This window comes from Coregonus lavaretus (assembly GCF_964263955.1).
Source record: "Coregonus lavaretus genome assembly, chromosome: 6".
Taxonomy (NCBI): Eukaryota; Metazoa; Chordata; class Actinopteri; order Salmoniformes; family Salmonidae; genus Coregonus; species Coregonus lavaretus.
In genome coordinates, this window is record NC_139993.1 from 27463862 (window position 1) to 27486413 (window position 22552).

General features: G+C 42.4%; 1 protein-coding gene across 1 annotated transcript; it reads left to right on the top strand.

Moving 5' to 3' along the window:
* Positions 1–5162: 5162 nt before the first annotated feature.
* Positions 5163–11442, top strand: LOC311131495 (diencephalon/mesencephalon homeobox protein 1-like; the record flags this gene model as incomplete). Its single annotated transcript, XM_084164518.1, has 4 exons — positions 5163–5316; positions 5724–5902; positions 8351–8798; positions 11003–11442. The coding sequence occupies 4 exons, from the start codon at positions 5163–5165 to the stop codon at positions 11440–11442; spliced, it is 1221 nt and encodes a 406-aa protein (XP_084020644.1).
* Between the last annotated feature and the right edge of the window lie 11110 nt (positions 11443–22552).

Below are 22552 nucleotides of genomic sequence, written 5' to 3' on the forward strand. Positions count from 1 at the left end.
AATTTAAGACGTTTTATACAAAAAGCATTACAAAAATATTGATGTCTTGATTTTGTCCAAAGTAGGCGAATGGTAAGCAGAATCAGGTAAATTGATAAAGCACACTTACTTTAACCTCAATGTCAACTTGTTTTAACATGCAATGTTGTTTTTAGCTGTATAGACGCTGTATTTCGATTGTTTTTGTATTTTGAACGCTTTGAGACAATGCAATTAATTACGATTTAAAAAAAAAAAAGCGTGACCTAAAATTACAAGAAATTCACTCGAGTTAACAGATTAACTCTGACAGCCTTAATTTCTGCATACCCAATTATAGACTGAGCAACATGTGACATTCCTTATTGCATGACTTCACCTAATTTTTACATTCTGACATAAAGAGCACATGTTCAAAATAAAACACATTTTCCAATCTCAAGAGGTTAAATAAAATACAACTATAGTAAGTGCCTATTAAAGGCCCAGTACAGTCAATATTTTCCTGTGTTTTATATCATATTGTACAAGAGCTGATGAAACTAACACTGTAAAAGTGTGATTTTTTTTTTGATCAGTGTTATTTCCTGAAAGTTGCTTGTTGAAAATACAATCTACACACACAGGACCTTCTAATCAGCAGGTTTGCATGGGGGGAGTTTCATCTTTGCATGGTGACATCACCATGTGGTAAATTGCTTAATAGACCAATAACAAAGAGAGTTCCAAACCCCTCTGCCAATAACAGCTTGTTTTCAGTTTTCCCATCCCCACTCAGACCACTCCCAGACAAAAAAAGTTAATTTTGCCAATTTTAATGGAAATCTATCACAATAAGGTACTTAATTATTACCCAGAAATTATTTGACATTGATATAAAAACGGCTGCATTGGGCCTTTATGTGCCAAATAAAATAACAGGGTTGACCATAAAAGGGTTGACATGACTAGGTTTGAAGATTTTATCTTAAGTCAGCCATGAATCCCCTTGTGAGAGGGGGAATGGAAGCTTGTTGTGTGCAGCAGGAAGGGGCAATTGAATGCAAACTTCACAATAAAAGTAATTGTTTAAACATTTCTAGCCTGTCTGTCTATAGGTAACAGGGTTGACTTGTTATGCTCGACCCACTCAGTTTTCCACCACAAAACACCAGAACATTTTCAAAAAAAGAGTAGAACCAGCTCACCTGCTTATAGATTATGATTTGGCTATTAGATGTTCAATGTTTCCTTAGATAAAAAAATAAAATAAAAAAAGGAATTGATTCACCATATTATAAAACGAGAGTTCAATTCAGGTAACAACCTTAAAATGAGGGAATTATTTATTTTTAACCTTAAAATGAATCACAATTGCCAAAGACCCTGTCACCCAATCACATGAAATTAATAATCTTCAGAAATGACTTTGTCAAAGCAACAAAATAACTAAGACTTTACAATGATGGTGAAAACTTTGAGACATTTTGGGGTGAAGTGGGTTAAAATCTTCCTGGAAGTCACAGAGGAGGCATGAAGGGACATATCAAAATGCTGAATTTTGACACTTTAGCTAGTCTTTATTCATATTAAAAATCGGATTTATTGAATTCTCCACGTGGTCTATATTAAAAGGGCACTTAATTGAATATAATAGGCTTTTAAATTCATTATTGGTGCACAATTTCTACTTAAAATATCAACGGGGCGCAAAAGGCACGCATTTCATGGAACGACCCATACAGCAATGGCCCTACAAGTTAAGCGGATGAAAATACTACTACTACTACTAATAATAATAATACAATTTGATCGTTTTGCTATTTGATAGACTACATTTGATAATACCTTGCCAATATCAGTATTCTAAATTAAGACTTTTAATGATCACAGATCCACATACACCAACATTTTTATGATATTATGCTAACATTAATGTCCAGACATGGATTCAGAAATGAAATCTAAATCAGTCATGAGAAAGACTGGAGTAGAAGAAACCTCTTTTGATTGGCACAGCAAAGAACCATTTGAAATCCTGCATGACCTCACCAGGCGCTCTAGGTCCTTAAAGCCCTTACCTCGTGCACGAGCCAGATATATGGCAGTTCTCTGGATTCTCCCACACTCACGAGAACGACAGGGGAGCGAGAGCATCTCGCGCAGAAAACGGACTACTGTATTCCTGAAAGAAGACAGCGTTTTGAGGAGTTTGGACACTAGTTCAAAAATGAGTATACAGGACTAAACAGCACGGAATTTATAAGTAAACATACAAGGTGATACTTTGAAAGCTAATATTCCATTTGAAAACAGCCGGACATAGGCTACACCACTCAAAGACCCCAGGAGCGGCGTGCGTAAGAGGTAAGAACTTTTTGAAGGGCATTCATCAGTAAAACAAATCAGGGATGGACCATGTCAAAGTACCATTCTAAAGTGTGCCTGTCATAATTTTGGGGGGCATTTCCTTGCAACTTTAAACCTCTTATTTGATTGCTTTGCTGAACCATTTAAACCTTGGAGAATAATATTGTTGTAGTCTTATGAAAACGCATTCATTATGCGTGGAAACGCCTAAACGTATTTATTGAAATTTTAAATCGGCTAAATAGTTTATTATATTAGCCATGTCTATTGGCGTAGGTTTGGGCATAACTTGAATCAGGGGTGCATGCATGCATGTTGAAGAGTGTGTCGCTTTGACAGACATATCTGCGGCCCCTGGGCGATAGGCCTATATAGCCTCTTCATTGTCTGGGGTAGAACATATAAATCCACGGCAATTAGCATAATGAGGCTTAAATCAGATACCCAAGGCTAACTGACTCTCTCCACATGGAGATATTCATATTTAAAGATCCTCAAAGCAATTGTAAACAATATGTAGGCTACAGGCAATGGCACTTATAGTAAGATCAACTGTCATATTCAAAAATGGACATTATTAATCACACACACACACACACACCTTTCACGTGTCAGAACTTATGACAAATGAATAGCCTAGCATTTGAAACCTATTTCACCTACATTAGATGGGGTAGCCAACTGGGGATCACCATATATCTCCCCGCCACTGCAAGCCTCCGGGCGGAGCAGCCATAGAACGGGAGAAACGGCTCTCATTTAACTCAAATAATCAGGGAGCTAAGTAAATATTTAGCCATGCACATTCTGTCCCGTCCAGGCCTATGTAAAGTGTTCCCTCATGGCTGGCTGGCAAAGATTCGCTAGCGAATACAGAAAAACTGATTTCTTGACCTGTGGGCTATGGCATATTCCAGTTTATTGTAACTCATTGTATTGTCATTTAAAAAAAATGTTTTTCTCAAATACATTACAGTTAAAAGTAAGCCTTATCTAAGATAGGCTGTATTTTAGGCCTATGATAATCCCTGTAAATATGTCTGAAATGACCTTGTCGTTACACTATACTGTATTATTGGCATGGCAAAAAAACTAGCTAATTTATAATAGGTAGCCTATATGCTTCCATCATAACTGATAAATCAAGATTTGTAGCATTCAAACATTCAGATATTGTTAGATCTTGATAAATGTTCATGCTCCTGCATTTGGTGACAATATAAGAAAGTGAAAATATGGATGATATTGATATAAACGTATATAGGCCTATCAGGTTATAAGCGTTCAATTATTATTATTATATTAAACTTGTATTACCCATTTTTATAATTTCACTTCATACATTCTACATTTCTGCATTATCAATTACAATATTAAATGTTAAACTCGTGATAGGGGTCTGACACTATAATATAGGCTACTGTATTTAGATTATTGTTGTGTTAGCCTACACATTCCCGCTGTCACCCTTAGGGCTTTCATTCCCAAGAGCATATAAAATAAAATACCGTAGGCTATATGATCTTTTGGACATAGTGCAAGACTGCTAAATATAGCAAATAAATAGATCCAAAACAGACATCCTTGAATTCACCTATTTGAGGGATTGAAAATTATATTCAAATAAATATTATTGCAGGCCTACTTATAATTATTCTTAAAATACCAACATTGCAGTCAGTATTCCAAATTATGAACGCAATATGCACGCAAATAAAGCGATGCCAACTTGTCTTAATAAATAAATAATAATAATAATAATAATAATAATAACAAAAATAAACATGATTCGTCATTACTTTAAAAAAAATTAAGTTTGCGATTAAATTCTCAACGCACTGACAAACCTTTGATTTATGTCGTAGGCTAGGATCATTTTATCGTAATCTATGTGTAAATACAAATTACCTAGGCTATTAAACACGCTAATTTGCTACACATTATGTATATGACAATAATTATGCAATTTATAGGACTCTTAATGAAAACATTATAGCATTTAATAATTTAGTCTGCCGGTCACGCCAATTTATTTGCTTTTATGTGATTTTTCAGAGCAAAGTCCCCGATTAATTTCTGATTATTGTGTAGTTTTCTGTTGACCTTTCATTGTCGTTTTTAACTTCAGCTTGCGCTGTAGGTACTCTATATGTTGCCTATTTAGTAGGCCCACGACGCTTTGCTTTCAGGCACAACGTCAAGTGCGACATAAAAATAATGAATATCAATATCAGCATTAATGTTGAGATAACACAGGAGGATAGGCTAATTATTTCATACAGCCCCTGGGGCTTTAGTGGGGGGAACTCTCTTGGGACAGGCTGGTTAAATAGCGAGCTTTGCGTGGGAACAGAGGGTTAGGGTTAGTGGAGGCTGGCTTGGCTTCTCAATGCCATCATATTATAATGTCTCACTCTCAGCTTTAATCTTTACAAAGACAAATATTTACAGTTATAGCCATATAATAACTGATGCAATATTGGATCATCTCCAAATGCAGGTGCCCCATTAAAGGTATTAGAAGTTAGCTATTGACAGGCGAAATGGTTTTAATAAAATGTATGGGAATGGAAAATGAAGATATAATAAAAATAGGTGATAATAACTTAAGCTTACTTGATCTTTGAATGATCTATTAATCTATATCTACAGGCTATTTACAAGACTATAGCCTTGATAAATCCACACTGATATTACACTATGGTTTTAGGCTTTAATTCAACAATAAATAACAATACATTGTTTGACTTGTAGCTACACAACCTCAAAATTGTGTAATTACAAATGCCCATAAACAACAACTTTTCCCACTTTGTTTGAAGTTGACGGCAGCCATGCAGCACTACGGAGTGAATGGATACTCTCTCCACGCAATGAACTCGCTAAGCGCCATGTACAACCTCCACCAGCAGGCGGCGCAGCAGGCGCAGCACGCGCCTGACTACCGGCCGTCGGTGCACGCGCTCACCCTGGCAGAGAGACTGGCTGGTAACATTTACATTTACATTTTAGTCATTTAGCAGACGCTCTTATCCAGAGCGACTTACAGTTAGTGAATGCATACATGTTTTTTTTTTTTTTTTTTCATACTGGCCCCCCGTGGGAAACGAACCCACATCCCTGCCGGCCAAACCCTCCCCTACCTTGGATGACGCTGGACCAATTGTGCGCCGCCCATATAGCCTAAATCTGTCCATAAGTCAGAACTATTTGCAATACAATTAGGCAAATGCTATGTGATGGACAAGTCTGTTGTCTTGTTAAAGGACTCTTGACATAGTTGAACTAAGTGTCTTACGCAATAAATTGATGCATTTACTTAAATCCACATTCTGAGCCCATCTCTCAATTAAATTGTCCCTGTATCTTTTCCTTCAACGGCTGCACATTTCAAGACATCATCCTTGAGGCCCGGTATGGCTCCCAGCACCGAAAGCAGCGGCGCAGTCGCACAGCCTTTACTGCCCAGCAGCTGGAGGCCCTGGAAAAGACCTTCCAGAAGACCCACTACCCTGACGTGGTGATGCGTGAGCGCCTGGCCATGTGCACCAACCTGCCAGAGGCCCGTGTGCAGGTGAGGATACTATGGAGTCAAAAGAAAGTATTTCACCTGGTTCTCATCTTCTGAGGTGGAGTGAGGATGATAAAGAGCAATACTTACTTAATCCTCTTCATTCCTGGAGAAACATAGCAGGGCCCATACCAAAGGTCTCCAATGCTGTCAGTCTTGGGCAGATTAATTTTTTTCTGGCCATGACTATTGGATGTTTTTGAGTTCTGCTGACAGGAAGAGCAATATATACTGAACAAAAATATATAAAAACGTAAAGTGTTGGTCTCATGTTTCATTAGCTGAAATAAAAGATCCCAGAAATGTTCCATACTCACAAAAAGGTTTATTTCTCTCAAATTTTGTGCACAAATTTGTTTACATACCTGTTAGTGAGCATTTCTCCTTTGCCAAGATAAACCATCCACCTAATGTGTGGCATATCAAGAAGCTGATTAAACAGCATGATCATTACACAGGTGCACCTTATGCTGGGGGCAATAAAAGGCCACTGTAAAATGTGCAGTTTTTTCACACAATACAATGCCACAGATGTATCAAGTTCTGAGGGAGCATGCTATTGGCATGGTGACATCAGGAATGTCAACCAGAGCTGTTGTCAGAGAATTTAATGTTCATTTCTCTACCATAAGCCGCCTACAACATTGTTTTAGAGAATTTGGCAGTACGTCCAACCGGCCTCACAACCATGTGTATGGCGTCGTGTGGGCGAGAGGTTTGCTGATGTCAACGTTGTGAACCGAGTGCCCCATGGTGGCGGTGGAGTTATGGTATGGGCAGGCATAAGCTACAGACAACGAACACAGTTGTATTTTATCGACGGCAATTTAAAATACACACAATTTGAATACACACAATGCACACAATTTTTTTTACATCCCTGTTAGTGTGCATTTCTCCTTTGCCAAGATAATCCATCCACCTGACAGGTGTGGCATATCAAGAAGCTGATTAAACAGCATGATCATTAAATAGGTCACCTTGTGCTGAGGACAATAAAAGGCAACTCTAAAATGTGCAGTTTTGTCACAAGTTTTGAGGGAGCGTTCAATTGGCATGCTGACTGCAGGAATATCCACCAGAGATGTTGCCAGATAATTTAATGTTAATTTCTCTACCATAAGCTGCCTCCAACATCGTTTTAGAGAACTTGTCAGTACATCCAACCGGCCTCACAACCGCAGACCACGTGTAACCACGCCAGCCCATGACCTCCACATCCGGCTTCTTCACCTTCAGGCCACCAGGACAGCTGATGAAACTGTGGGTTTGCACAACCAAATAATTTCTGCACAAACTGTCAGAAACCGTCTCAGGGAAGCTCATCTGTGTGCTCGTTGTCCTCACCAGAGTCTTGACCTGACTGCAGTTTGGCGTCGTAACCAACTTCAGTAGGCAAATGCTCACCTTCGATGGCCACTGGCATGCTGGAGAAGTGTGCTCTTCACGGATGAATCCCGGTTTCAACTGTACCGGACAGATGGCAGATAGCGTGTCTGGCATCATGTGGGCGAGCGGTTTGCTGATGTCAACGTTGTGAACAGAGTGCCCCATGCTGGCGGTGGAGTTATGGTATGGGCAGGCATAAAGTACAGACAACGAAGACAATTGCATTTTATCGATGGCAATTTGAATGCACAGAGATACCGTGACGAGATCCTGAGGCCCACTGTAGTGCCATTCATCCGCCGCCATCAACTCATGTTTTAGCATGATATTGCACGGCCCCATGTCGCAAGGATCTGTACACAATTCTTGGAAGCTGAAAATATCCCAGTTCTTCCATGGCCTTTATACTCACCAGACATGTCACCCATTGAGCATGTTTGGGATGCTCTGGATCGACGTGTATGACAGCGTGTTCCAGTTCCTGCCAATATCCAGCAACTTCGCACAGCCATTGAAGAGAAGTGGGACAACATTTCACAGGCCACAATCTACAGCCTGATCAATTCTATGTGAAGGAGATGTGTCGCGCTGCATGAGGCAAATGGTGGTCACACTAGATACTGACTGGTTTTCTGATCCATGCCCCTACCTTTTTTAAAAAGGTATCTGTGACCAACAGATGGATATCTGTATTCCCAGTCATGTCAAATCCATAGATTAGGGCCTAATGAATTCATTTAAATTGATTAATTTCCATATATAAACTGTAACTCAGTAAAATCTTTGAAATTGTTGCATGTTGCCTTTATATTTTTGTTCAGTGTAGAAGTAAAATTGTTATCAGTTAAAATTATATTTGTGAGAATCAACAATGTACACATTTGACGCATCAAAGATGTCTATAAAATCAAATCACCAATATTGACAGTACCAGAAGCCTTGGCTATGATAGAGAACTACAGTTTTCATAGCAATACATTTCAGCCAAAAGATGATCTGAGATTCAAAAGTAATTACATTGTGTTATTACTGTAAAACAACTGAAATCCTTCCTCTCACCAGGTGTGGTTCAAAAACCGCCGCGCCAAGTTCCGCAAGAAGCAGCGCAGCCTCCAGAAGGAGCAGCTCCAGAAACAGAAGGAGGCCAACGGAGAGGGGTGTGACAAGGAGGAGGTCAAGACCAAGGACACCTCCACCACGAGTGTGCCCTCCACCCAGAGCCCTCCACCTCCCTCCTCCTCCACGTCCTCCTCCCTCTTGGAGTCGATGCGGCCCCAGCCTGCAGAGATGAACGTGGAGGTGAACGTCACCTCCCCAGAGCCCTCAGACAGCGAGTCAGCCACCGAAGACAACGGTGAGGGAGAGGAAGAGCTGAGGAGGGAGAGGCTGCAGGAGGGAACGCTGCAGGAGGGCACGCAACAGCAGCATCAGGGGGAGGTGCAGCAGGAGGATGCAGGGCTGCAGCCGGGATGTGGATCTCCGTCCTGCAAACGCCTCAGCCCCACACCAGGTGAGAACTCCTCTATCATAGTCACAGATATTGGGCCATACATACAGTGAGGGAAAAAAGTATTTGATCCCCTGCTGATTTTGTACGTTTGCCCACTGACAAAGACATGATCAGTCTATAATTTTAAATGGTAGGTTTATTTGAACAGTGAGAGACAGAATAACAACAACAAAAATCCAGAAAAACGCATGTCAAAAATGTTATAAATTGATTTTCCTTTTAATGAGGATAATAAGTATTTGACCCCTCTGCAAAACATGACTTAGTACTTGGTGGCAAGACCCTTGTTGGCAATCACAGAGGTCAGATGTTTCTTGTAGTTGGCCACCAGGTTTGCACACATCTCAGGAGGGATTTTGTCCCACTCATCTTTGCAGATCTTCTCCAAGTCATTAAGGTTTCGAGGCTGACGTTTGGCAACTCGAACCTTCAGCTCCCTCCACAGATTTTCTATGGGATTAAGGTCTGGAGACTGGCTAGGCCACTCCAGGACTTTAATGTGCTTCCTCTTGAGCCACTCCTTTGTTGCCTTGACCGTGTGTTTTGGGTCATTGTCATGCTGGAATACCCATCCACGACCCATTTTCAATGCCCTGGCTGAGGGAAGGAGGTTCTCACCCAAGATTTGACGGTACATGGCCCCGTCCATCGTCCCTTTGATGCGGTGAAGTTGTCCTGTCCCCTTAGCAGAAAAACACCCCCCTAAGCATAATGTTTCCACCTTCATGTTTGACGGTGGGGATGGTGTTCTTGGGGTCATAGGCAGCATTCCTCCTCCTCCAAACACGGCGAGTTGAGTTGATGCCAAAGAGCTCGATTTTGGTCTCATCTGACCACAACACTTTCACCCAGTTCTCCTCTGAATCATTCAGATGTTCATTGGCAAACTTCAGACGGGCCTGTATATGTGCTTTCTTGAGCAGGGGGACCTTGCGAGCGCTGCAGGATTTCAGTCCTTCACGGCGTAGTGTGTAACCAATTGTTTTCTTGGTGACTATGGTCCCAGCTGCCTTGAGATCATTGACAAGATCCTCCCGTGTAGTTATGGGCTGATTCCTCACCATTCTCATGATCATTGCAACTCCACGAGGTGAGATCTTGCATGGAGCCCCAGGCCGAGGGAGATTGACAGTTATTTTGTGTTTCTTCCATTTGCGAATAATCGCACCAACTGTTGTCACCTTCTCACCAAGCTGCTTGGCGATGGTCTTGTAGCCCATTCCAGCCTTGTGTAGGTCTACAATCTTGTCCCTGACATCCTTGGAGAGCTCTTTGGTCTTGGCCATGGTGGAGAGTTTCTGTGGACAGGTGTCTTTTATACAGGTAACAAGCTGAGATTAGGAGCACTCCCTTTAAGAGTGTGCTCCTAATCTCAGCTCGTTACCTGTATAAAAGACACCTGGGAGCCAGAAATCTTTCTGACTTAGAGGGGGTCAAATACTTATTTCCCTCATTAAAATGCAAATCAATTTATAACATTTTTGACATGCGTTTTTCTGGATTTTGTTGTTGTTATTCTGTCTCTCACTGTTCAAATAAACCTACCATTAAAATTATAGACTGATCATTTCTTTGTCAGTGGGCAAACGTACAAAATCAGCAGGGGATCAAATACTTTTTTCCCCCTCACTGTAGAGACTGTGAGCCAGCTTATAAAACGGAATTGTCTTTTATTAGTCATTGCAACAAACACTGAACAATTCTATGAAGTGCATAAACTATACATAAACAGTGGTGGTTATTTATGCAATAAGGCCCAAGGGGGTGTGGAATATTGGCCATTATGAACTGGGTGGTTTGGCTGACAGCCGTGGTATACCACGTGTATGACAAAACATTTATTTTTACTGCTCTAATTATGTTGGTAACCAGTTTGTAATAGCAATAAGGCACCTCGGGGGGGTTGTTATATATGGCCAATATACCACGGCTAAGGGCTGTGTCCAGGCACTCCACGTTGCATGCTTAAGAACAGCCCTTAGCCGTGGTATATTGGCCATATACCACACCCCCTCGGGCCTTATTGCTTAAATATACCACAGCTAAGGGCTGTTCTTATGCACGACAAAAAGCGGAGTGCCTGGATACAGCCCTTAGCTGTGGTATATTGGCACCAAATCAGCAACCAGGACCCAAACTATCCAGTTTACAATTATCTTTTGACCTAACTAAAACCAAAATCTTCTTCTCCCTCTCATCATCAGACTCTCCCCTGGGCTCTCCCTCCCTCCCCTCCTCCAGTGGTGGCATGGGCAGCAGTGGTCTGTCCCAGGGCTCCTACGCCTCATCCCCCCTCAGCCTCTTCCGCCTGCAGGAGCAGTTCCGCCAGCACATGGCCGCCACCAACAACATGGTCCACTACCCCTCCTTTGACATGGGTACCCCCTCCTCCCTGCCCTACCTAGGCATGAACGTCAACATGCCCTCCCCCCTGAGCTCCCTGCCCTGCCAATCCTACTACCAGTCCCTGTCCCAGGCATCACTGTCCCAGGCCCAGCAGGTGTGGAACAGCCCCCTGGCAGGTCTCCAGGCTCCTCCGGGCAGCATTCCCAGCCTCAACAGCAAGACCACCAGCATCGAGAACCTGCGTCTGAGGGCCAAGCAGCACGCTGCCTCCCTGGGCCTGGACACACTACCCAACTGACCAACAGACTGACCTCCGCCCAGAGCAGGGCAGCTACCAAGGACACAGCGAGACGTTATGAATCATTCTACTGACATCATCACTGACTGGACATTATAGACACTGCATCAGTTTTGGACACTGGGACTGGACATTAGATCAGTAACCTACCGGACACTACTTATTTGACCACCTTGCAGGTTAGATGCATAGACCCAGTCTAATCTCACTACTGCTACCCACCAAACCATTTGGATCAGAGAACTCAAAGCTACACTCCTATATCACAAAGCCGTCATCTCATACTGGGGCAAATGCATGACGGTTTACAATATCTGATGATCTCAACACTAGAGCGAGGGTGACAGTAACATTAAAGATGAGCTTTGCATGCATCCTGAGACAAGGATTACAACAGCACAAAAATAGAAATGGCACAAAGATTGAACCAAGATTCCAGCTTCAGATCAAAACCCATTCAAAAACATTTACAACAGGACAGACTGGCCCTACAAATCCCACAATTCCCTGCACCTGGCAGATGGACGGTACTTCCTGTTTAAGCGCTACATCCCACCTGCAAGAATTTATTCCACATTGTACTGTAAATATTCCTCCTTGTTTGTTCCCATCCCATCTGCTTGGTTAGGGAGTATAAGTCGGTGTCTCCTTTTGTGTCAAGGACTTAAAGAGGAAACATTCAAGCTATTTTTGAATTGTTCCATTGTGGCTTTATGCAAAGGACCTACAGTAGAATGAGCCAATACCTGCTGGGGTAAAGATTATAGTCTACGGTGGGAACAGAGCGACGTTCAAATATGAATCTGTTTAATCTAGCTATGTTATGTTTGCCTGGGTGCCAGGCTGTTTCTGCATGCGTTCAAGAGCGCTACATCTTTACGGAGTCAAGACAATGACAAAAAAATTATGTTATTGACTAAAGCAGAAACACACTGGCACCCAGGCCAAAGCTGTATGTATTTTATCATTGTAGATCGCAGACATGTATTTCTCAATTGTTTACTTAAATGTGAGTAATTTATCTGTTAAAATGCAAGGGAATAAACCACATGTATGAAGATCGATTGGTGAATGAGATGATTATTTTAGACGATAATTAAAATCATGCAATACAATTTATGAATAATTATGTTGTGAATACATCACAGGCAACAGAGACAATTTGCATGTTTACATGTGTAAGCCTTCCATTTTTTTTCTACTCGTGTTTTGTGTTTTGAAAGCTATACTGAACAAAAATATAAAACGCAACATGCAACAATTTAAAAGATTTTGCTGTTACAGTTTGTATAAGGAAATCAGTCAATTTAAATAAATAAATTAGGCCCTAATCTATGGATTTCACATGACTGCCCAGGGCCGCAGCCATAGGCCCACCCACTTGGGAGCCAGGCCCACCCACTGGGGAGCCAGGCCCAGCCAATCAGAATGAGCTCTTCCCCACAAAAGGGCTTTATTACAGACAGAAATTCTCCTCAGCACCCCGCCCTCCCCCCTCTGACGATCCCGCAGGTGAAGAAGCCGGATGTGGATGTCCTGGGCTGGCGTGGTTACACGTGATCTGCGGTTGTGAGGCCGGTTGGATATACTGCCAAATTCTCTAAAACGACGAGGCGGCATATGGTAGAGAAATTAACATTCAATTATCTGGAAACAGCTCTGGTGGACGTTCCTGCAGTCAGCATGCCAATTGTACGCTCCCTCAAAACTTGAGACATCTGTGGCATTGTGTTGCGTGACAAAACTGCACATTTTAGAGTGGCCTTTTATTGTCCCCAGCACAAGGTGCACCTGTGTAATGATCATGCGGTTTAATCAGCTTCTTGATATGCCACACCTGTCAGGTGGATGGATTATCTTGACAAAGGATAAAATACTTACTAACAGGGATGGAACATTTCTGGGATCTTTTATTTCAGCTCATGAAACATGGGACCAGCACGTGTTGCGTTTATATTATATGCATGTTGCGTTTATATTTTTGTTCAGTGTAGTTTGCCCCTTAGGGCCACCGTACTTACCAGAGCTTTGGGACCATGGGTGGCTACCTGGTGGAGCAGCTAGATCAGAGTGGCTCAACAGACTACCAGAACAACTCCTGAACCATGGAGGATCACACAGCAGGAGGCTTACCCCACCACCCCGCAGTGTGAAATCACTAGCACAGCAGGGAACCTGGCCTTCAGCAAACAAACAAACAGACAAACACACACGCACGAACACACTCAAACTCTGACATGCATGTACTCCTGCAGATGCGCGCGCACACAGTTGAACAAAAACATTTCTAAAAGTTTTAAAAACTTTGGAATAGTTTCCATCTTACACCCAACCCCTATGTACAGAGCTGAAGTCCCTGTTTAAGGACCTTCATGTCAAACAGTACACACACACAGTCTTGTATAACTAACCTCGTGGGGACACACAATTTAGTCCCATTCAAAATCCTATTTTCCCTAACCCCTAACACTAAACCTTAACCCCAAAACCTAACCCTAGCTCCTAACACTAACCATAGCTCCTAACCCTAAACCCAATTCTAACCCTAAGACTAATTCTAACCTTAACCCCCTAGAAATAGCATTTGACCCTGTGGGGACTAACAAAATGTCCCCAGTTGGTCAAATTTTGTTTTTGTTTGTTTGTTTGTTTACTTCTGGTCCCCACAAGTATAGTTAAACACATCCACGCACACACACACACACACACACACACACACAGCCCCTGCCACTTGTTCACCGAATGCAGAGTAACTAATCCTAAATGAAATGACTGAAGCACAGTGTCAGGCTCTAAAGAGTCCCCAAACCCCCACTCCCCTTCTCGGCCCTGTCATCCGAGGTTTGGCTGCACCGAAACAGAATGCTTTGCCATAATAAGATTAACTTGGGTTGGGATATCGATGGATTAAGTAAGAATAGAATAAGATGAAATAAAACTGAAAAGGTTCCTAGAGTCAGCAAAGTTCAGACACCTGTTTTCTCCGGTCCCCCTCTCTCTCTTTCTTCCTCTCTGTCTCTCACTCCCTCAACAACCCATAAGATCAGAAATCTCTCTATCCAGTTTAACTGAAGGCTATCAAGTTAGTGTACAAAATAATTATTTGAAGGAATAAACAACAACGTCCTAGCTATGTCATTAAACCTAATTTGTTGATATAATAAATCCTGGCGTAGAAATATTGGGATTAAAAGATGTTCAAGCCTGTATGATCATGTTGTCATGTTACATCGATCAGTGGGGTCTGCGCGTGTACACAACTTTGTATATTGTGAGTTGTGTGTGAAATGGTTCATGTTAATGCTGTGTGTATGTATACACACTTGTTTGTGTGTGTGTGCACACTTTTGCATGTGTGTGTGATCATGTATGTGTGTGTTTGTGTGTCTTCGGCGCTGCTAAGCCAGTGAAGGAAGGTTTCCAGGAGCTCTTTGATGTGTATCTGGGCAATGCGCTATTAGAGGGATTTTCATCGTTGACAGCTCGGAGAATGTGTGGAGGAATTGCGATGCCAGCGGGCTAAGATAATGCTGGAAACAGGATTAGGATCATATTCTGGCAGCGCCTGTCACTTCATCAATGGGCTAAGGTTCCCTGGGTGACAGCCCTCCTCTGCCCGGCTAAAACCTTTAGTAGGCCCATAAAGGGGGTGAAAGAGGGAAAAAACAATGATTGAATGAATGGTGCACTATGATTTAGGTTGTGCCCGGGCTGTGCTGGGGCTGGGCTGGGGCTCAGGGGGGCATTGTGTTGGGAGGTCTAGGGGCGTGAATTCGGAGGGAGGGGTGGGTTAGAAGGGGGATGAGGGGAAGGAGGAGGGGTGCTGGGTGAATGACTATGGTCTCTTTGGGAAGTTACACATGCGCATGCACACACACAAACACCCCCCATTGGCTGTGCATGGTGAGGGTTGTTACACTGATGCTACCGGACAGAGAAGAGGCAGGCATGGTGGTGTCCCCACAAGGAGGAACAGCATCAGGTGTATGGTGAAGAACAGTGTCCTGAGAACCTTGTCTTTTAGTAGAGCATTATTCCATTGTATCGAGCTGTAATGGGGATTATGAACTGCTTGTTCTACAGGTAAAGTCTGTTTTACTCTGTGACTGACTACATTTGATGTTACAAAATGGTCATTATTCACCTTGATGTTCAAAAGTACCCTACAGTAGGTTTCGCAGGTGTATAGCCGTATTACTCTTGTAGCTACTATTTAAAGTACACCATGTAGGACTAAGCCATATTTATGAAATATTATCTCATATCAATCATATATGTAATAAATAAAAATGTGTTGAACAATGAATTGTTTCATATATGTAGCGGTCTGAGCTCTATTGCTGTCTGAATAATCCAGTAATCTCTCCAGTAAAATCACTGATGTTTGGTCGACTCAGGAAAGTAAGTAGTGTTAGATTACATGGGTTTACTCAACTACAGTGCATTTGGAAAGTATTCAGACCCCTTCACTTTTTACACATTTTGTTACATTACAAACTTATTTTAAAGTGGATTAAATCGTTTTTCCCCCCCATCAATCTACACACAATACCCCATATAAATACAAAGTAAAAACATTACAAAACTGAAAAGTCATATTTACTTAAGTATTCAGACCATTTACTCAGTACTTTGTTGAAGCACCTTTGGCAGTGATTCAAGTCTCAAGTCTTCTTGGGTATGACGCTACAAGCTTGGCACACCTGTATTTGGGGAGTTTCTCCTATTCTTCTCTGAAGATCCTCTCAAGCTCTGTCAGGTTGGAAGGGGAGCGTCGCTGCACAGCTATTTTCAGGTCTCTCCAGAAATGTTAGATCGGTTTCAAGTCCGGCCTCTGGCTGGGCCACTCAAGGAAATTCAGAGACTTGTCCGGAAGCCACTCCTGCGTTGTCTTGGATGTGTGCTTAGGGTCGTTGTCCTGTTGGAAGGTGAACCTTTGCTCCAGTCTAAGGTCCTGAGCGCTCTGGTGTAGGTTTTCATCAAGGATCTCTCTGTACTTTGCACCATTCATCTTTCCCTCGATCATGACTAGTCTGCCAGTCCCTGCCGCTAAAAAACATCCCCACAGCACGATGCTGCTACCACCATGCTTCACCGTAGGGATGGTATTGGCCAGGTGATGAGCAGTGCCTGGTTTCCTCCAGACGTGACGCTTGGCATTCAGGCCAAAGAGTTCAATCTTGGTTTCATCAGACCAGAGAATCTTGTTTCTCATTGTCTGGGAGTCCTTTAGGTGCCTTTTGTCAAACTCCAAGCGGGCTGTCATGTACCTTTTACTGAGGAGTGGCTTCCGTCTGGCTACTACCATAAAGGCCTGATTGGTGGAGTGCTGCAGAGATGGTTGTCCTTCTGGAAGGTTCTCCCATCTCCACAGAGGAACTCTGGAGCTCTGTCAGAGTGACCATCAGGTTCTTGGTCACCTCCCTGACCAAGGCCCTTCTCCTCCGATTGCTCAGTTTGGCCGGGCGGCCAGCTCTAGGAAGAGTCTTGGTGGTTACAAACTTCTTCCATTTAAGAATGATGGAGGCCACTGTGTTCTTTGGGACCTTCAATGCTGCAGAATTTTTTTGGTACCCTTCCCCAGATCTGTGCCTAGATACAATCCTGTCTCGGAGCTCTACGGACAGTTCCTTCGACCTCATGGCTTGGTGGACTCCAATCAAGTTGTAGAAACATCTGAAGGATGATCAATGGAAACAGGATGCACCTGAGCTCAATTTTGAGTTTAATAGCAAAGGGTCTGAGTACTTATGTAAATAAGGTATTTCTGTTTTTTATTTTGAATAAATTTGCTACAATTTCCAAAAAACAGTTTTCGCTTTGTCACTATGGTGTATTGTGTGTAGGTTGATGAGGAAAAAAATTAATTTATCGATTTTGAAAATAAGTCTGTAACGTAACAAAATATGGAAAAAGTGAAGGGGTATGAATACTTTCCGAATGCACTGTCTGTGGTTGTTGTTTCATTTACTCAACTAGGTGGTTTGTGTTTCATTTACTCAACTAGGTGGTTTACTTGATGGGTTGTGCTACGGCATCTGACTAGAGTACATAGAAGACAAATGACATGAATAGTTCATATATGACTTCATATGCGAATGGACCCACAACCATGACTGCAGGATTACTTAACTGACTTCTCCTTGTTCTCCGCTGAGAATCTGAGAAACATCACCATGACAGGGGTCAAAGGTTAGCGATGCTCCATTCAGCACCACCCACTCTCCCTCCGCCAGGACTGGGTCCATATTTGCATTGAGCTCTTTGCCAATTAACCTCTCTCTACACAGTGATATAGTGTTAAACAAGGAGATCTATCCAAATGCACACCCCTTTTGTTATGACACAATCCCACAAATTACTTTTATGCATTCAGCTCGGGTCATTGTAAATAGAACATCTTAGTCACTTCTCAGCTAACAAATTTTGGTTCCCAGAATGTTGTGGAAAAGTTATATTTCAAATAACCAAAGGAGAACCTTAAGGGAACATGGCGGGAACGTTCTTTGCTAGCTTGGATAGGATCTGATGCTGACTCTCAGCACATCTCACTACGCAAACTTCATTGATTTGCATCCTGACTTCCTAACAAGCTCAGGTTGATATTCAACGTTTATCCAACGGATTTTGGAACATCGAAATATGATGTTCCAAAGGGGAGACGCGTCTTGTCAAAATGATAACATTCACTTGTCAAAATCATGACTTCAAGGATGCAAGAACTATGAAGGGGTTAACATTTAGGGATGGGCATTTTAAATAATTCCAGTGGTTCCCAAACTGTGGGACGCACCCCATAGCGGGAACGTGAGGGGTCGGCAGGGTGTTCCCCATTGCTGTAAGGGGGGCCTGAGTGAAAAAGTTTGGGAAACCCTGCAGTAGTCTACTCACATTTAATTTTTATTTTTTTACACAAGGCTTGCACAAAATTGCGCATTTATGCCAACTGTCACGACCTGTCCTTGAGAACCCTGTTATTCTCTAGTTAGTTTGGTCAGGATGTGAATGTTGACATATCTAGTTTATCTATTTCTATGCTGGCCGGGTGTGGTTCCCAATCAGATGCAGCTGTCGATCGTTGTCTCTGATTGGGGATCATACTTAGGCAGCCATTTTGCCTACCTATGTTGTGGGATATTGTTTCTGTTTGGCTTGTTGGATGTTTAGCCTCTTGAACTTCACGTTCTGTTGGATTTTGTCGGTGTTTATAATAATAAACGACTATGTACGCATACCACGCTGCACCTTGGTCCGATCCTTTACACAACGAACGTGACACCAACAGTGCACAACAACAATGCCTAATTTATCATAACCATTAGAGATAACAAATCCTAATTGCTAAATTGCCCTATATATATATATATATATATATATATATATATATATATATATATATATATATAAAATATTCAGCTCAACAAAAAAACAAGTGGCATTTAAAATGAATTTGTTGAAACTGTAATATCAATTGGTTATATAAAGTGGAACACAATCTTTAAAAAATGCAGTAACCTCAGCAGTGGCGCTTGCTTGTAGAAGCCTTATATTAGGAATCAAAAGGACGATGTAAATGTAGGTTAAGTAATTAAATATGAACTGAAATCAAATTGCCCTATATATATATATATATTCAGTCAATAAAGTGCCATTTGAGAATTATTAATTGAAACTGTAATGAGCTGTGTTACCTGCTCGGCTCTGGCGAGGTCACGGCGCTTTGCAGTGGCAAAAGATGCCATGAGATATTGGTGCTGCTTGTCCCCCTCCAAGAAAGTTTATTTGTGCTTGATAAGCATATGATTCCTCATGGAGCTAGTTGTGCTGTGATAGGAGAGCTCGATATTGCATAGTTTGCATTGCACATGGGTTTCATCAGTTTGATCAAAATACTTCCAAACCTCGCGTTTGGCCACCATGCTGATAGTGCCCACTTCCTGCTGTGCGCCTAAAACAGCCCCCCCCCTCACAGTCAATCAGAAGCGCTTGCCATCAGATATTTTTTAAATCTTAAAGCTGCAATACATAACTTTTTTGGGGACCTGACAAAATGCACATAGAAATGTGAGTTATAGATCTGTCCTTCTCATTGAAAGCAAGTATAAGAAGAGGTAGATGTGTTCTATGTGCACCATTTCTATGCTTCCCATTATTAACTTTATTTTACTTTAAGTTTTGTACACCAGTTTCAAAACAGCTGAAAATATAATATTTTTGGTTATGGAAAAGATACCGCGATTTCTGCATAGTGCATCTTTAAATAAAGAAATAAACTAGTTGTAATGTGATAGTTAACCCCACTCCATCTCAAAATCACATTAAAAATGTTGACAAGAGTTATGAAATAAAATCAGACAGTATTTGAAAAAAAATAGATCTCTGGTTACAGATTAAGTTTTGATTCGAGTACTCAAGTACTTGATTACACATGCCCATCCCTATTAAGGTTTGGTAATAACCACTTTGTGGTTAAAGGGATAGTTTTGGATTTTGGCAATTAGGCATTTTATCTACTTCCCCAGAGTCAGATGAACTTGTGGATACCATTTTTATGTATCTGCGTCCAGTATGAAGGAAGTTAGAAGTAGTTTCGCGAGCCAATGCTAACTAGTGTTAGCGCATTGACTGGTCTACAGGATCAGCTAGCATGCTAGTTAGTTAGCAACACTAACTAAATGCTAACGCTAGTTAGCAACTTCCTTCAAACTGCACGCAGTTACATACAATGTTTATCTGACTCTGGGTAAGCCAAAATCCCAAACTATCCCTGGGTCAGGGTATGGGCTGCTACTAATACCTCAATATAGCGTCACCAAGACCAGGGAAACTGATCCTAGACCAGCTACTAGGCCAACTCCCTCTATGGAAGAACCACCAAGACTCCCTCCACCAGCGGCGTACAGAAACTCCCAGGTCTGCTCACCCATGTGAAACAATACTTTCACAATACAGCGTAAGGAGTTTGATTGTTGGCCGACAAGTTCCTATAATTCCTGGAATTACAGACTAGCATGCAAATGCTAAATCCTTCTCTCTTTCTTCTGAAAAGTGGATGAGACGGCCTGTAGCTGCAGGCTTTGCTAGAGGCTCCCTAGCTTTGTGCCGCTGAGACTCTCCTTTCTCCCCCTGACTTGGGTGCTAATCCTGACATGCACTGTCTGCATTTTTGACTGTACGTGTTTAAGCGCATTTGCAGTGCATTTATCTCCCCAATGTAAACCAATTTGGCTATAAGGGCCGTGGGCCAAGCGAGCCGCCAGAGAGAAGAAAGGAAAAACTCACAACCTTGCAGATGTACAAGAGGGCGAAGAAATGGTGAGGTAGTGAGAAGAGAGGGATGGAGAGAGGAAGGGAAGGGAGGAAGAGAGGAAGGGGGGGTTGATGAACGCCTGAAAGCAGCAGAAAAAGGCAAGCGGAACCATCTCGAAGAAAAAAAAGCCCAGAGTGTCCCTTGTCCAGAGAGTAAGCTTTTCAAAGTTGGGATAGCGGCTCTTAAAGCCGCTAGAACCTGGATCACGGAATTGTTGAGTCACAGAATTGGAGGAAATCATTCAGAGCTCTTGGCTAATCCCATCATAGAAAAATTGGTTGGCATATACCTTAGAGATCCCAGCCCCCATGCAAGAAGCACTGTGCGTGGGCTGGTGCATTGAAAAGAGCTCCTGTATGCTACTTGCGCTACTCCATGTACACCTGTATCAGCTGTCTGGTAATCTCCCATTCCTCTCCTCCCTCCATCTCTCCACATGCTAGCTCTTCCTATTGGGGAGTAATGGCGGATGAAATGGACCAAAGTCCTGAAAGCTGCCAATCTCACTCTGATGTCCCTGATGTCCCTTTGGAAGTGGCTTTCAGGTCTCAGAGGCAGAACTTGATCATCTGGAAGGCAAGAGTCGTGCTGCGACAGACATTACTACCTGAGAGTCTATGGTACTATAACGACCGAGGGGCTCCTTGGTCCCTGAAATGGCACATTAAGACAGAATCATCCTAGTTTAGTTGGGGCGATATCATATTTTTATTTGTTTGCACCCGAGCGGGGTGTGAATGGGTTGGGATGGCTTTTAAAGTACCTGATCTCATAGCCTGAGGTTTCTGTAAATGAGGTGTTTGGACCTCTTACCAATGAGCTGGAACATAAGAGGAGGTCCCTGCTAGATGCACTGGTAGAGGTTCCCTGTTAGATGGTCTGTTATGTTTTCTTGGTCTGGTGCCAGGTAAATCTGCAGTAGAGTGTTGAGCTCTAACTTTTCTCTAACTCTGAAAACTCCTCAGGAGTACGGCATTCATATTAGGCAAGCCTCAGTTTTAGCACTAATGCTGCGCAAAAACCGTCATACCAGTCGGCATAGCGGGACAAGAAAGCAAGAAGGAGGGTGACAGCAAAAGCAAGCCAGCACGACTGTATGCGTTGCTATGGTGATTTCAGTAAACAATCCGTGCAAATCAACATCCGGTAGAAAACAACGCTACAGCAGACGGCAAAACTTGAAATATTGGAACTCTGGTGGCAAGTCCCGTCTACCGTGGTGGCTGACGGCATTCACCGCCAGCCTCAATGGCATTTACCATCCAGTTTGCCTTCTACCTTGTACCATCTGAAAGCAGCATTAGTCCTGCTGAGATTGAAAAAAAAGTTGTACTGAGGCTGTCCTAATATAGTCTTACTAAACACAAGTCATAACTACAATCAGCTAACATTACTAAACAACGACATCATCCTGATTAGTGTGAAATCAAGCATTTGATATGTATACAGGGCTCATCTGTGAAAGAGGCCTTGGTCTCAGCAGGACTTAAAATAAAGGTTAAATAAAATAAGTAGAACAATTTTAATGCTCTGTTAGAGAGAGAGAGAGAGAGAAAGAGAGAGTGAGAGAGCAAGAGCGAGTGTGTGTCACACTGTTACTGTAGGGATTTGCGAACAATGTCAAGTTCTTTTGAAGAGACCTGAGACTCTTCCCCCCCCTGCCTCTTACTGCTTAATGCTCCCTGACTGAATGAAACAGCCAGAATCTCTCTCACTCTCTGCCACAGATAACACTAATAACCCTACCTCTCAATCTACACTCTCCTCCTCCTTGCCTGCCTAATGTGTCTACCTCACTCT